At 25.5% G+C, this 15329-nt stretch overlaps 2 protein-coding genes across 2 annotated transcripts; one reads left to right on the top strand and one right to left on the bottom strand.

The window, feature by feature from the left end:
• Nucleotides 1-249: 249 nt before the first annotated feature.
• On the top strand, nucleotides 250-2418 carry LOC149059809 (uncharacterized). The gene is made up of 3 exons (XM_089226270.1): nucleotides 250-1705; nucleotides 1771-1994; nucleotides 2277-2418. Exons 1-3 carry the CDS (start codon nucleotides 821-823, stop codon nucleotides 2416-2418), a joined length of 1251 nt encoding a protein of 416 aa, XP_089082396.1. The 5' UTR covers nucleotides 250-820.
• A 1844-nt stretch (nucleotides 2419-4262) lies between these two features.
• On the bottom strand, nucleotides 4263-15181 carry LOC149059808 (uncharacterized). Its single transcript, XM_089216380.1, has 14 exons — nucleotides 14961-15181; nucleotides 13358-13459; nucleotides 12926-13034; nucleotides 12718-12840; nucleotides 11780-11965; nucleotides 11611-11706; nucleotides 11428-11521; nucleotides 11098-11152; nucleotides 10072-10265; nucleotides 9899-10008; nucleotides 8004-8153; nucleotides 4928-5112; nucleotides 4518-4753; nucleotides 4263-4439 (listed from the first exon to the last, which is right to left on the bottom strand). Exons 2-14 carry the CDS (start codon nucleotides 13371-13373, stop codon nucleotides 4422-4424), a joined length of 1572 nt encoding a protein of 523 aa, XP_089072506.1. The 5' UTR covers nucleotides 13374-13459; nucleotides 14961-15181; the 3' UTR covers nucleotides 4263-4421.
• Between the last annotated feature and the right edge of the window lie 148 nt (nucleotides 15182-15329).

Genomic DNA, 15329 nt, shown 5'->3' with positions numbered 1-15329 from the left:
TGCAAATGCATGAAAGTCCTTGCTCTAGTTATAACTCACTTTTATTTAAAATATACCAATAACAAACGAACAAAACACATTATGGACTTTCTTTTTTACGAGTACACTCTACTCACACGAGAGTACAATATATTGTACCAAAAGAATTACATGTTGATAAAGGAAAATAATTTTATAATAAAGATTTAAAACAATTACTAAACAAATATAACATAACAATGTATAGTACTGGTACTGATAAAAAGCGGTGAAACACGATTGAGCACAGTCCCTATTTTGAAAAAACCCGATTGAGCACGGTCCATATTTTTTAACAACCCGATTGAGCACAGTCAAATAAATGCAACGTTGCCAATTTTTTTGTCCGACTACAACCAGCTAGACTACACGCGTATTTTGAAATACTAGTACTATGAAATGGAAATATTTGTCAATCTGTGTGCTTTACTAGTCGTGGTGATTATTTTCAATCGTGGTTTCCCATATTTTGAAAAGCGGCACGAGTTTAATCGATAAATAATATACGAGTCGTGTAGGAAATTAGGATCGACGTAATCGTAAAATCAAAATAGGTACACTCATGCATTGTCGATTACGCCAATTAAGATTATCTGTACGACTGTAAGATTGGATATTATTTGTTATCTACATAATATAATATAGTCATATAGAAGTGGGCTTTTGTATTGCCAAAATGGCAAAATATAAGTAACTTAGACTCAATATTATCAGGCGTTAGTGGTTAGTGTCGTTCGTCGTTACGCGTTAGTACGTTACACCGTTTTGTTTTAGATAACTTTTTTTATATACATAGAACGCGATGGACATTAGTGAAATAAAAGTTATTTTATCCGAGAGAGGAAAAGAATTAGCCAATGTTGGTGCTTTTAAGTACAGATTTATTGGATTAATTAAAAAAGGCGAGTTATTAAAATGGCGGTGCACAAAAAATAATTGTACAGCTATGATTTATTCTGGGCCAGATAAAAATATCGTTATTAAATCAAGTGGACAACATAATCATGTAGGAAATTCACCTAATAAATTAGAAAGGCAAGTATTACGTGAAAATTGTAAAAGACGTGCTGAAGAGTCACTATCAACTCAACCTTTAAAGTTGATCAGAAGTGAACTTTTAAATAATTTAGAACAATCTTCAATTGTTCATAAAGATTTAAAAACGGTTCGTAAAGCTATGTACGATAGACGAATAAAAGTACTTTCCAAATTGCCTAAGTCACCGGAAGACGTTTTTTTACAGTTGAATTTAATGAAAACTCAAGATGATTTTAAGTTTCGTGGACAACCATTCATACATATTCCCGAAGACAATAGTTTTGTATGTATTACTTGTGATTTCAACCTAAAATTTATGATTAAGCATGATTGTATTGATTTTTTCGCCGATGGTACATTTAATAATGCACCCAAATATTTTGAACAACTATATTCTATTCATGGATATAAAAATGGCTATTATTTGCCATTGGTTTATTTTTTTTTATTTAAAAAATCAAAAGATACATATAAAAAAATGTGGATATTCCTACAAAACGTATGTGTAGAATATACAGGAAGTCAGTTCATATTAAAAAAATTACACGTTGACTTTGAAAAGGCAGCCCACCAAGCCGCGTATGAAGTTTTTGAAAATGTACAATTAATAGCTTGTCGGTTTCATTTAGGACAATCATGGTGGCGAAAAGTAAGAACAAAATAATTTCAAATCAAAAAATTATATATTAATTGTATTCTTAATTATTATTATAGATAAACAGCGATTCTATTCTCAGAATAGCCTATAAAAAAGAAAACGACGAACTAGGAAATTGGCTTAAGAGTTTTTTTGGATTAGCTTTTCTTCCTAGTCATGAAGTAGCCGATGCATTCGTCGAACTCATGAGTGTCTGCCCAAATGATGAAGTCTGCTCAGAATTTAGCGATTATGTTTTCAATAATTATATAGATGATGATTATATAGAAAATGAACTATTGTTTATTATATTATGTAATTATTATTTTATTATTAACTTTAAGACTAATCTGTATTGGACATAAATTATGTATATTGTATATATTTGTAAAATAATTTAATTTTATATTTTTATACACTAATTAATAGCTTGATCATTATTATAAAATAATTCCTGTAAAAATTTCAATTTTTTTTTTAAATTTTTATTTTTCTGTGTGAAATGGCAACGTTGTACGTATTTCTATGCTCAATCGTGTTATATTTTGGATTTCTATTGTTTAATTGTATCTATGCTCAATAGGGTAATGAAAAAGGTAAACTGTGCTCAATCGGGTTCCAGCCATAAAAAGTTTTCTATGATCGAACGTTTTAACCGTACATTAGGTGATAAATTAAAGAAACTACTTTATTTAAATAATGTATGGATTGCCGAAGATTATTAAGACATATAATAGAACAATAAAAATGAAACCTGTTGAAGTTAATAAGAATAATGAGTATGATTTACTTAATAGCGTTTATAGCTATGATATTAGTAATTCTATACCTAAATTTGAGATAAATGATAGAGTTAGATTATCATCAATAATTGATGTATATAGAAATAAATTTAAAAAAAATTGGTCTAAGGAAATATTTACAATTGAAAAAGTTTTTATATCAAATGTTGCTTATTATAAAATTTATGATATAGAGGGTACATTTTATGAAGAAGAATTACTGTTATCATTATTATACCTGTATGTATGATGTTTTTTGTATTGTTTAATAGGTAAAATATAAATTTAGATTCATTTAAAAATAGTTTATATTTTTTGTAATTTTAACAGATAAGTCTAGATTTTTTGTAATTTTTAACATAAAAATATAAGGTCGGTTTTTTTAATGTTTATGTTTTTTATGGTTTTTTTTTATGATTTTTAATGTTGATAAAAAAATAAGTGTCCTCAAGTGCCGCACTTACTACTGTAAGCTATATAGGCAAATAGTAGCAATTATAGTGTGCAGCTATCCAGTTTCCGCACTCCACAGTACCGTGAGTCTTATTGTATTATATTATGTTAAATTAGTTAATTAACCATACTCATATTGAGTTAAATTGTTATTGGTATCATCATCATATGCTAACCATTGTTAGTTAATTATTATTGGATAGCACGAGTAGTCTATGTCATATTTATAATTACCCCGTTAATAATCATATTAATATACTATATTATATATTTTGTTACTATATATTGTGATTTATTATTTTATAATTTCGGTGCCCCAAGACTGTTAATTGCTTCACTCAACCCCTTGTTCATCGCAGGCGAACCCTCCGTTTACATGTATGGTTGTGTGTAAGCAGAGTTCCTCGTTATACAGTCCACTCCTTTTAGAGCGTTAGGTGTTGGGGAACCTTTCATATTGCTTGAAAGCCTCCGCCCGTACAGTACCAAATACTGTTTCTTTGATCTGCCGACAATCGTTCTCAATCGTGTTGCTAAAAAGGTAAAACGGTCTCATTCGTATACTACCATAGTAGGAAAGCTCAAGTGCTAACCCTTTTAAACCAGGGATTTGTGCCACTGTATAGTATAATGATTAAAAGATAAAAGTATTTTATATTATTATGTTTATTTCAATGAAGGAACATCATGTTTTACTTTTTGTATATTTATTACAATTACTTAACATTTTGCATCTTAAACAATAAATCATTAATTGTTTTATTTTACCTATTAATTAAACTAATATTGTTACGTCTCTATTTGTCAATTCATACATCATATATCAACTTGAGAGTGAACACTTGACGGTTTTAGTTTTAAATAGATTTTTACTAAAATAAACTGAACTTTTACATAAGTAAGTTTATAAAGTAATTGAGATGGTGAGTGGTGTTAGGGCCAGAATATTGCTGCCTAAAACTATGAGTTGAGATATGACCTGCCTTTATGTGTCTTAATTTATTTTTAATAAATAAAACTCATAATGTATCATGTATTAATATTTCAAATCTAATAGAAGTTAAAATAAGATAGGTATTTATAAAATTACCATTAGAAAATAATTTACACATTTTCATGACTTTAATGCATTTATTTAATTTTAAGTATTTTGGGTGGGCTCCAAACAAACAACTCATAAGAGTACATTATCATATTGAAGAATTAAAAAAAAATTAAATTACAAGATTTAAAATTAATATAAACTTATACAATATTATAATTATATATATAAAAGTACAAAAATGTCATAAAAATTACACAAATTTAAGATAATGACGCAACAGATGGTTTTTTAAAACTGAATTTTCAATTTGTTCACTACATTAACTATTTAAAATTATATATTTATCATAAAAATATTAAGAATGGATGAAAGTATTTCGATATTTACTTTCAAGTAATCTGTTGTAAAGTTACATAGAAAATTCATTTGAGTTCTTTATTATAAATTGTTATTTGTTTTTGTTCCCCTGCAAAATTGATTTTAACCTTTTAATACGTATAGTAAAAAATTTAATTATAAAATAAAAAATAATATGACAAAATACCTTTTTCATGTCTTTAGGTTGCCTAATTGATTTTTTAGAAAATTTTATATGTGGTTTAGTTTCAGTGGATGTGGTTGCAACAGAAGTGATACCGTCATTATCATCATTATCAACAGATTCTAAAACTTCTTGTACAACACATGCTTTCCTTTTATTATTTGCAAGAGTAGATTTACTACAAACTTTTTTAGTTGAAAATTGTAACCTAGAAACATTTAAATGCTTTTCCCAAGCCTCTGAAAAAAAAATGGAATTTCATAATCACGATTTATCACAATTTTTCATTTTTATCAAGCCACTTAATAAAAATAGTTATGAATTATTGATTTTGAACAATTAAGAAGAACAATCTTTGCAAAACTAAAATTTCAATGTATAATTTGTCAATTCATAAAAACTGATTAGCATACCCATTATACTTGATACCATATTGTAATCCATTAAATATGACTTGCACAAATCAAACTGTTGGTATTTTTTATGTTTAAAATCTTGTAAACCAATTTTTTCACTAAGAAATACATCAGTTATCCATTGAGCATTAACCACTGGTAACTTTAATGCTAAAGCTTTTTTTATCATTCCACCTTCTAATCTATAATAATAAATGCAAGTAACTTTAATTATTTGGAAGAAAATTATACAATTTTAATTTAATAATACTGTAAGACAATTTATATTTATAGGACACGGTGGAAACCATTTACAACAATGTCTCTCAATCTTTTAAAGACTGTCACTACCCTGAAAATCAAAATATTTTATATCGCCCTCTTTTATGAAACAAGTTTGTGGTAAATAGCTGCATTGAAAAAAAATCAATGATTATTGAAGAAATGAAAATAAATAAGTTTATAGGCGATAGTTTGTATTGGATGTGTTATAATTAAATTCTATGATACTAAATGAAAGTTATTAATTGCATAGGTAAAACAATCCTGAGTTGTGTTCCTCTATAAATCTACAATAAATCAAATAAATAATCTAAAATTTAAAATATCTCAAGGCTGTAAATAATGTAACTTTTAGATAAACTAATTTATTGTTAAATTTAGAAAACGCGGAGAGGGAGAATCTTCTATTAACATTTTTAATGTTAGTTATAGACAGAAAAAATCTGGTAGATTACACATTAAAAGAACACCTAGTTTTCTATCAAACGCATTTGACATCCACGTTAGTTTATATAATTATATTTTTCTAATACAAGTACTCAAGAGCTTAATAATATTATGAAGTACATTCTCTCGGGATGGTTTTTATTTCTGCATAATTGACATTAAGGTCCCACCCAACAACTACCTACTTAATAAAAATTAAAAATTATATTATATTTATATCATAAAAATATTGGAAATAAAAAATATACAAAAGGTATGCAACTTGTAAGATTTTAAGATAAAATATACATTAGAAGTAAATTATTTATTATTATCTAAATTGTCTGCTGGTAAAATATGAATCCCTGTGTAAAGAGTATGAACTAAGATATACAGGACTGGAAACAAACAGGTTGGGGGGGTTGTGAGAGGTAAATCATCCTTTATGTATACAATGGGGGGATGATATGTTCTTTGGCAAGATGGTCTTAAAGGCCAAAAACAAAAAAATAATAAAAATAATAAATAAATAAAATGTATACAATGAGCGGAGTACGGGGGATTTGAGTTCTTGTCATTACTAGCGTCATCTAGGTATCCAAAACAAAAAATTAATAAATCAGCATGCTAATCAATATTAATAGGAGCTTAATTTCCCGCCTTTTTCATACTTTGAAAATATATAATTATACAATATTACCTATAATATATTATCATACATTTAATACCTACTTAACATATTATAATTATAATTCATAATAATTGTATCTGTTTGAAACAGAAATAATGACTAATATTTTCCAATACTACATCACTATGAGAACGAAACAGTTTACTTTGTCACAAAACAAACAATTAAAAAAGAAAATTACAAAAAAAGTTTTCTAAACTTGTTACTACATAGATACTAGGTACTTTATAAATTATAGGTAATAGGTTCTACTAATTTTTTATTTTATAAATGCTTCCTATATAATAGATATTAGACACCGCGGACTAAGATCTTTATGTTATGTCTTATTTCCATAATAATATCACAGATTATATTATATTTTTATATAATCTGTGATATTATGTTATCAACTAAATACAATTATACAATACATTATTACAAATTATAGTAAATATCTATATTATATAATAATATTTTGAAATCATGATACCTACGTCCTACATTCAAAAATATAAAAAAGAACATCTCAAATATTTAATTTTTTTTTACACGTTACACGTATTATATTGTGTATTTTTTTTATTATATTATGTTTGGGTTGCTACTTACCAGTTGCTATGATAATTTTTTGACCTTAACGAATCTATTTTTCAAAACTTTTTGGTTTAAATGCATAAATGAGAAATATCAAAATCAATAATAATTAATAAATATTAAATAATAATTATTCACTCGGATAGCGGCCGACAGCCTATAGTTGAGTGCTAGTGTTGAATAGAACCGAAATTCCCTCGTTCCCCTCACAATCTAAATATTAAGGTGTAATTGTATCAACATTCGTTTCCAGTCCTGTGTATCTTAGTTCGTGGTAAACAGTATGTTCAAGTATGATGAGAGCACATGATGCTGAATTTCATTTGGAGTTTTTTAGTTTTTCACTGTATTAAGGACTTAATATTAAACATTTTATGAAAAACATCATTTTTAACATAAACACATTTAAATTGTGCTCCTACTTTAAGCTTTAAATTTAAATTACTTTAATTTTTTTTATTAACATTGACAAAGTTTTTTTCCATCAAATATTATATTACTTGATGTTTAAATAAAATACAATTAGGTCATAGAAAATCTTCAAAACAATCATATTTATATTACCAGTCAAACTGATTAAATCTCAAACCAAACCAATCCCTTCACGTTTGGTTTGTATTGAAATTCAAACTCTGTGTAAAAAAATTACGAACTGAACTATTAAGTATCTTTTACTGTTAAGTAATCAAATTTGAAATTATTCTGAGTAAAACAATACATGAAATGAATTTTCTCTATTTATAGTACCTAATTAAAATGTAAATATCATGATAATATTAAACTATTGACATTTATTTTATATTATTGCAATTAGGTATGATAAATTAAAATGAAATGAAGTTTAAATTTGAATTCAATTAAAATTGTTTATAGTTTGGTTTGGGTTAGTTTAAATAATTTATAAGTCATTATAGTTCTGATTTGCAATGCTTTATGAATTCAGTTTGACCCATCACTACATATAATGTTTATTTATCTCATAAATATAACATCTCGACATTAATTTTTGTTTTGAAATACATTTGATACTATTTTTAATACCTATACCTATATTACAATATAATATTATGACCTTTAAAGTATATAAATATAATAATAATAATAATAATAAATCCTAACTTCAGAGTAATTACCATGTCTGTACTACGGGAAATTTTATTGATAACCATAGCACCTAAGCATTCAGCCATCACTTTAATTTTAATATATTCGTTTTTGTCAAAATTCACAATAGCTATTTCTTTATTTGCAAAAGGCAAATTATCTTCACTGAAACATAATAATAAAAAATATTTATTATTTTTTTTTTTTAATTCAGCTTATGCAAGAAAATGTTTAAGTTCTTATAATCTTAATATTTCTTATTATCATTGGCAATAATTTTTATTATGAGCAATTGTTAAAATTCAATTTAAATAGTACTTTGAAGAGGTCATTTTTATTCTCTTAATTGCTTCAACTACCATCTACACTGTTCAAGTTAAGAAATGCAGTTGGCAGTAACCAGTTTTCATTAGTTAACAGTTGGGCCACATCCATTAATCGCCCCGAAATAAAAACTTTTTAAATACTTGCGTGTAATATTACATAGATCCTTTTCATAAATTAACCACCGATTATGTTTCATAGCTTGAACAAAGTATTGTATAATATACTTGAGTATTAAAATAGTCAGAAATCAAATATTAACAATGTTTAGAAATGCAATGCTTTTGGCAAAAATTAAATCAACCTACCATAATACTGAGTAAAAAAAAATAATAATAACATCAATAAGTTATAACTAAGGTAAGTTATCTTAGACTGACCGGCCATATTCGTTAATATATTATTATGGTGTTTACGATAACAATTTAAAGTTGTATTTTTTTTTAAATAAAAATTAATCAGTTATGACAATGAAATAATAAATTAAATTTGTAGTTTTAGCAAAATTTTTAGTAAAAATAAACAAAATTGATTTTAATGTGAAATTAAGATTAATTATTAAGAGAACACTATACCCGCATGTGTTGTCTCCATCTTACAAGTGCGTAACAGATAATTTATCTCGAATATTTAGCTCGGTAAGTTTAAAAATTTATGGGACCTCTCATAAAATGTAAAAAGCACATTATTTGTGTTTTTATGTGGATAATTTAAAATAGTACAATTTTAGAGCAAGTTTTTCCTACATACTATAGTGTTAATTAAAAATCCTCATAACAACTTAAAAATTGAACTATCATAAAATACACAGATAATGTTCTTTAAATTTTATGAGAGGACAAGTCACTTTAATTTTTAAACTAATGGAGCTTAACATGATATGCTGAGTGTAAATTTGCCATGTTATGCACTGTAAGAAGGAGACAATACATACAAGTACAGTGTCTTAAAGGATAATACAGATGAACTGGGCTCAACTATTAACTGTTATATACTACATACATAATACATAGTAAAACCTCTACTGATCAAATTTAATGGTTCATTGAAAAAAACTTGTGAAATTCTAATTTGTTAAAATAGAAATTATAATGTTTTTTACTTCAATACTAGTTTTTTTATTGTACTGGACATAATTCCAAATAACTTTTTTTACACTAAATTTTGATCATCTTGTTTTATCTGTGATACTTAAAATTATTTTTTTGAAATTATAGATCTTACTTATACATGTACAACATGCAACACAAATTAATGAACAACTAGTGACAAATAGAAGAAAACTGTTTTAAAGTACATCGTATCTTATATATTATCATAAATAATAATAATCTAAGGTAATAAAATTTGACAAGGCATGATAGCATACAATTCATACTCTTGATGAGGGTGAATCCTATAAATAATAAAAGTTTTTACATTTGTTTGAAAAATGTAAAACAAAATGAATTGTTTAAATAAAAACGTTTTTGAATGAAAATTTCATAGTTCCATAAAATCTTTTTTTTCTTGGAAAGTTTTGTTAAATAAAGGTTTGATTACACATTTATAAATATATACGAGTAAATAAACAAAAAATATTTTACCAGTATGGCATTGGAAAATGATGAGGTAACCATGGTTTTATCATTTTTCTTTCACTTATAACATCACTGAGCCAGTAATCAGTTGCACATTTTTTACGTTCTTTTAAACCCTGAAAAATTAATATGTCAATCAGTTATTACATTTAAATAAGATATAAAAATATTATTTTTACTCTAAGAACATCTGAATTTTTCCGAGAAACGCCAATGACATGTGTAACCATATTTGTATAATGATATGCAACAGTTCCACCGTGCTCTAAAACACGTTGTTCATTGAAGTGTATGTGATTGGTCGCTCCTGATACTTTTTCAAGTTCATTGACAATCCAAAAATGACAGTTCGATAGAAAGCCATCAGGAGATGCTGAAAATTGAAAAAAATAATACTTTATACTTCATAGTAATATTACAATAATACATATTATTAATAATATTGTATTTTATTAACTATTAAGGGGACATATATTTTACAAGCAGTAATAGAACTTAAAAATTAAAGGTAGTGAATGTGAAAAGCCAGCATAAAGGTAAACTATAAATCGTAAGAATATGCAAACTATTCTTCATTTGGAAGTTCATAAAAGTATTTCTTCTGATATCAAACATTAGACATTTTAATAAAGATTCCCCACAAATTTTCCTACTTAATCAGAAAAAAATAATTTGCTGGTATAATATACTATAATATATTAATTTTATATATCACTTGAATTTCAAAGTTTTACGATTACTTGAAATAATTCGTAAATTGTGAATTCTGTCAATGTCTAGAAATTGAATATATTATAAGCCATTATAAATTTAACGCACAGAAAAAACGTATTTTATACAAAATTTGTTTACTTTACATCAATTATATATTTTTATATAAAAATAAAATAATTTAAGTTTTATTGATTTTAATTAAAGTAGAATCAGCTTAAAACGATTTCCAAAGGACCCAAAGAATCAAATTGTTATATCCAGGTGATAAAACATATTGCACATGAGATGCTGGGAATCATTTTATTTGGATTATCATTCCGTCATTTAGATTCTAGTTCATAACATATGCTAAAAAAATATAGAATAGAACAAAGCTACTATCTATTTGCTTAATATTTTAATAATAAATGTAATATTATTTAAGTTTACTTATTAAGCTTATAATGTTATTGTTTTTACTGTAGAATATTTTTTTAATAATATTATCTTACATTGAGCCGAAGACTGTATTTGACGTGAAAGTGTGCTTATGCTTCTAGTAAGTATCTAAAATAATTCAAATGAACAAGATGAGCAAATAATATTAAATCATTTTACTGAATGACCTTTAATTTGAACTACTTAAGTACGTATGTCGAAGTACTTAAATATTTATAACACTTGAATATAAATAAATTGTCTTTTTGTTTGCCTTATAAAAACTCTCAAAATTCAAATTTAAGTCAAAACATATATATTAATATATTATGTATCACATAACACAATAATAATTGTTCATCATATGAGAACATAATACAAACAAGAAATATAAAAATATATACCTTTGATGATGTACTTGATAGTTCAAGATCATGACATTTTTTTTGAAAATAATTCTTTTCCGATTTTAAATTTTCTATTTCAGATTGTAACTCCCTAATTAGTAAAAAATAAGAAATAAATAAATATTTCAATACTCAATTTACACTAAAATACACAGAATCAACAAAAACATATATAATTACTTAAGCTCTGCTGAAACGATAGAATGGTATTCATAACATTCTTTCTGTAATAATATTCTTGTTGATTTCTCTTGATTATATTTGCAATCTAATGTCCTGTTATGTATACAAATAATAAATTATGGATATTTAAAAATGTCATTGTTTGATAACTAACAAGATTACTTACTCTTTATCTACTTTTGCAATGAGATTAACACAATTATTACAGTGATTTGAATATTTGGTATTAATATCATTAAATTCTTTATTGCTTTTATCTAAGTTCTCTTCAGCAGCATTTAGTTTTAATGTGAGATTATTCATTTTGTTTTTATAATCTACATTACACATCCTGACACTTTTTAATTTCTTCCTAAAAGAAAATTTATTATAGAATTATACAAATTAATTATTGACATTTGAAAAGTATTATTTTAGAATTTCTGTTCTATGAATCAAAATCATTAAACACATGTTATTAATTCCTTATAATTTATTGCTGCAATGCCTGTAATACATTTTTGTTTAATTATGTATTTAATACTTTTCATTTTTAATAATCCTTAATTATTGCGTTTATTAGATAAAATTAAGAATGACATTTTAATCACTTTTCTATAAAGTTTAATTTCTTACAAAGTAATATACTTCATATATACATTTAATTTAAATGTTGTAAGTCTATCAAGATGTCAGACTTCAGTTAATATAAATAGATGAACAAATTTGTTATTAATTTAATTAAAAGCTTTTAAATTAGATATATTGACAGTGTTTTTATTAAAAATTGAAACACATCTATTTTATATAAGTTTTGTTTTTAATCAAAATTATTGTGATCTAGATAAGTATTGTTCATTAATATCAAAGTTGAAATTATGAAAGAAATGTATGTTTTGTTCAAATTGGCTAACGAAAACATATATTGACTTAGACCACTAAAAATCCAATAGTTCTATATAAATATGTTTGTTAACAGATATATGCTTGGCAACCAAAATCAGTAATTATATAAGAAGGTTTTGGAACCACAAACAAGTATTAAATAACTTATTTTTTAATCATTTTTAAATTAATTAAATTCATTTTTTGTATGATATTCTTTGTACGTAAACAAATATTTACTGTAACAATTCCAGTTCTTCTTTGGTTTTTACCCAAAACTTATCATCTTCAGATGGAAAAAGTTGGAGTAAACTGAATCTTGGTACATGGGTTCTACAATTTGGACATGTTTCTGATCCTGACCTTTGGAAATAAAATAACATAAAAAATTTAATTATTTAATCTAACAATAATTTTATATTAAACAGTATTAAAATATATGTTTTACCGAAACAGCCATTGAGAAATACAATTATAGTGGAACATGTGTCCACATAGTGTAGAGAATGGAGTATCTCCTAAAGGTTCATTGCAAATTGAGCAACTGAAGACTTTTACTGAAAAAAAAAAATTATTTGAATCCAGTATTATATTTTAAAAATTAAGTGCATAGTTAAAATTAATTAATATTGTTTAAAATATAAAAGTAGCTTATATCACACCAACACATACATAAAAGCATTAGAAACAAGAAATCTTCATAAATTGCAAATTTTAACATTACAATTTAATATGTTGGTGGGATAGTGCTCAATACTTATATATACAAATACGTAATAATAACGAAACCAGTAATGACATATAGTACGCTCAATGCAATTGACTAAAAATACAAAATATATTGAAATATACAACAATGATAATAATAAACTCCTCCGACCTGATAATGCCGCCATGCCGGTACAACCAATTGACAATGATCAGTAACTGCAGATTAGTGTAAATTACGTAACTTAACCCAACAACGATTTTAATGGCCAGTCTGAAAAGAATATATACAGAGATAAATATAACATTTATAACATAAGACAAATATCAAAGTTTAGTTTGATATAGTTTGTTTTTACACAGGGTTTGGAACATTCATTCAAAAAATAAATGCATTCACATTCACATTCATTGAGCTTAAAATTGAATGTATTAGCACTCAACATTCAATTTTTCAAAAAGAATGCATTCATACTTGCATTTCATTAAAAGAATGCATTCTTAACCACTTTCATGTAAAAAAATGTTTTAGGTATAGCAAATTGAAATAACACACATTTTAAACATTAACTGCATTAACAATATTATATAATATTGTGTAAATATATATATATATATATATATATATATATATATATAAACAAAATATTAAAAATAATAATTATTTGTTATTGTGGTTGAAACTGAGACGATAATATTCTAATCTTGCCGCAGCTTATGTAGATAGTAGATAGACTCTGGTAAAAACTATTTTTTGGTATTAAAAATATAATATTAATATATTTTCTATGTGATTAGAAAAAGAATGCATAATTACATTCAATTTCCATTCATATTTGTTTGAGAAATAAATGCATTCACAACCCGATTCACAATCATAATTCATAATGTAAATATTGAATGTACTCATGAATTGCATTCATTCCAAACCCTGTTTTTACATAATTTTAAGTTAAAACAAAAAAGATTTTTTCTAAATAGATTATACATATTAATAATTTTTAATGACACTCCTTATTCGATATACTTTGTACTATGTACCTACTTAGATATATTAAAATTAAATTGTTCATAAGTAGTTTATGAGTTATAAGTATTAATTAAGATATACTGATATGTGATAATACAACTAGTCGAATAAAATGGCCCTCCTCGATTGGTCATGATAAGGCATTTAAAACTTAACTAATCGCTCCAGGTGGAAAAATTTTAAACATTTCAGGTAGTTATATCTATATACGTATCATTAATTTATCTTTAATTGTTTTAATATTTAATAGGAATAACTATGGTTGAGGGTAAACAACCGTGGAAAAAAATTAGTGACAACTGATAGCTATCTGCTTGCATTAAACGGTACATTATGAAAGGGGACACAAATTCATAGTATTTTATGTATCAGTTGTGTAACCAGTATACAATGTTATAATATATGAGACTTGATTCAAAACAAAATAGATAGCAAAAACCATGTTTATTAATTAAATAAGAAAAATCTAAAATTATTTTAATTTATTCATCTTCTATCAATAACAAATTTGTTCTAAATTATTATACCTAACTACCTAATTTATAAAACTATGTTTAGTTGGATTTATCGTTATTTATTTACCTACCTAAAATAGTATATATCAGTCTACGTATACAATGTGTAACAACAACCAAACATTAGTTATATAGAATTGTTAATTTCCAGTTAAATATGACTAGATACTCATCGTAAGAAAATATGTATTAAAGTTAAATATTATTTGATTATATTTTTTGTCACTCACCGAAACCGAAGATGAAATTTGAATGGAATAGGAACACTACATATATTTTATTTTATTCAGTTTAAAAACTTATAATTTGATTTTACAATCGTTATGAGAGAATACTGTTTACTAAAATCTTCTTAGCTATAAATCTATGTCAAAACTGTTGTCAGTTAGAAAGAAAAGTACAGACTACACGTCTACACGAAACACGACATACCAAATGAGATTGCATAAGTGAACACTGAACAGTTGAGAAAGACAAACCGATTGTCATAATGGCGTAATGTGGTTACTTGTAATGCGCAACGCACTGGCACGGCTAAGACGGTGGCGCTCCCCGTGCCGGCTCTTACGATGTCCTTGGGGAACCGTACCGTTTATACG

The sequence above is a fragment of the Diuraphis noxia genome, unplaced genomic scaffold, assembly GCF_037042655.1.
Source record: "Diuraphis noxia isolate RWA-SAM2 unplaced genomic scaffold, SU_Dnox_SAM2 contig0001, whole genome shotgun sequence".
NCBI lineage: Eukaryota > Metazoa > Arthropoda > Insecta > Hemiptera > Aphididae > Diuraphis > Diuraphis noxia.
Note: the sequence above shows the minus strand (reverse complement) of the source record. Positions and strands in the feature narration are given on the sequence as shown.

Excerpts from the sequence above, each read along its gene's own strand:
- LOC149059809 (XM_089226270.1), top strand. The coding sequence starts at position 821 with ATGGACATTAGTGAAATAAAAGTTATTTTATCCGAGAGAGGAAAAGAA. Across the intron at positions 1,706-1,770 it reads GACAATCATGGTGGCGAAAA|ATAAACAGCGATTCTATTCT; the intron begins GTAAGAACAAAA and ends TTATTATTATAG. Across the intron at positions 1,995-2,276 it reads TATATAGAAAATGAACTATT|GGTAATGAAAAAGGTAAACT; the intron begins GTTTATTATATT and ends TATGCTCAATAG.
- LOC149059808 (XM_089216380.1), bottom strand. Across the intron at positions 11,966-12,717 it reads GAAGAACTGGAATTGTTACA|GAAGAAATTAAAAAGTGTCA; the intron begins GTAAATATTTGT and ends ATTTTCTTTTAG. Across the intron at positions 11,153-11,427 it reads TATCAAGTACATCATCAAAG|ATACTTACTAGAAGCATAAG; the intron begins GTATATATTTTT and ends GAATTATTTTAG.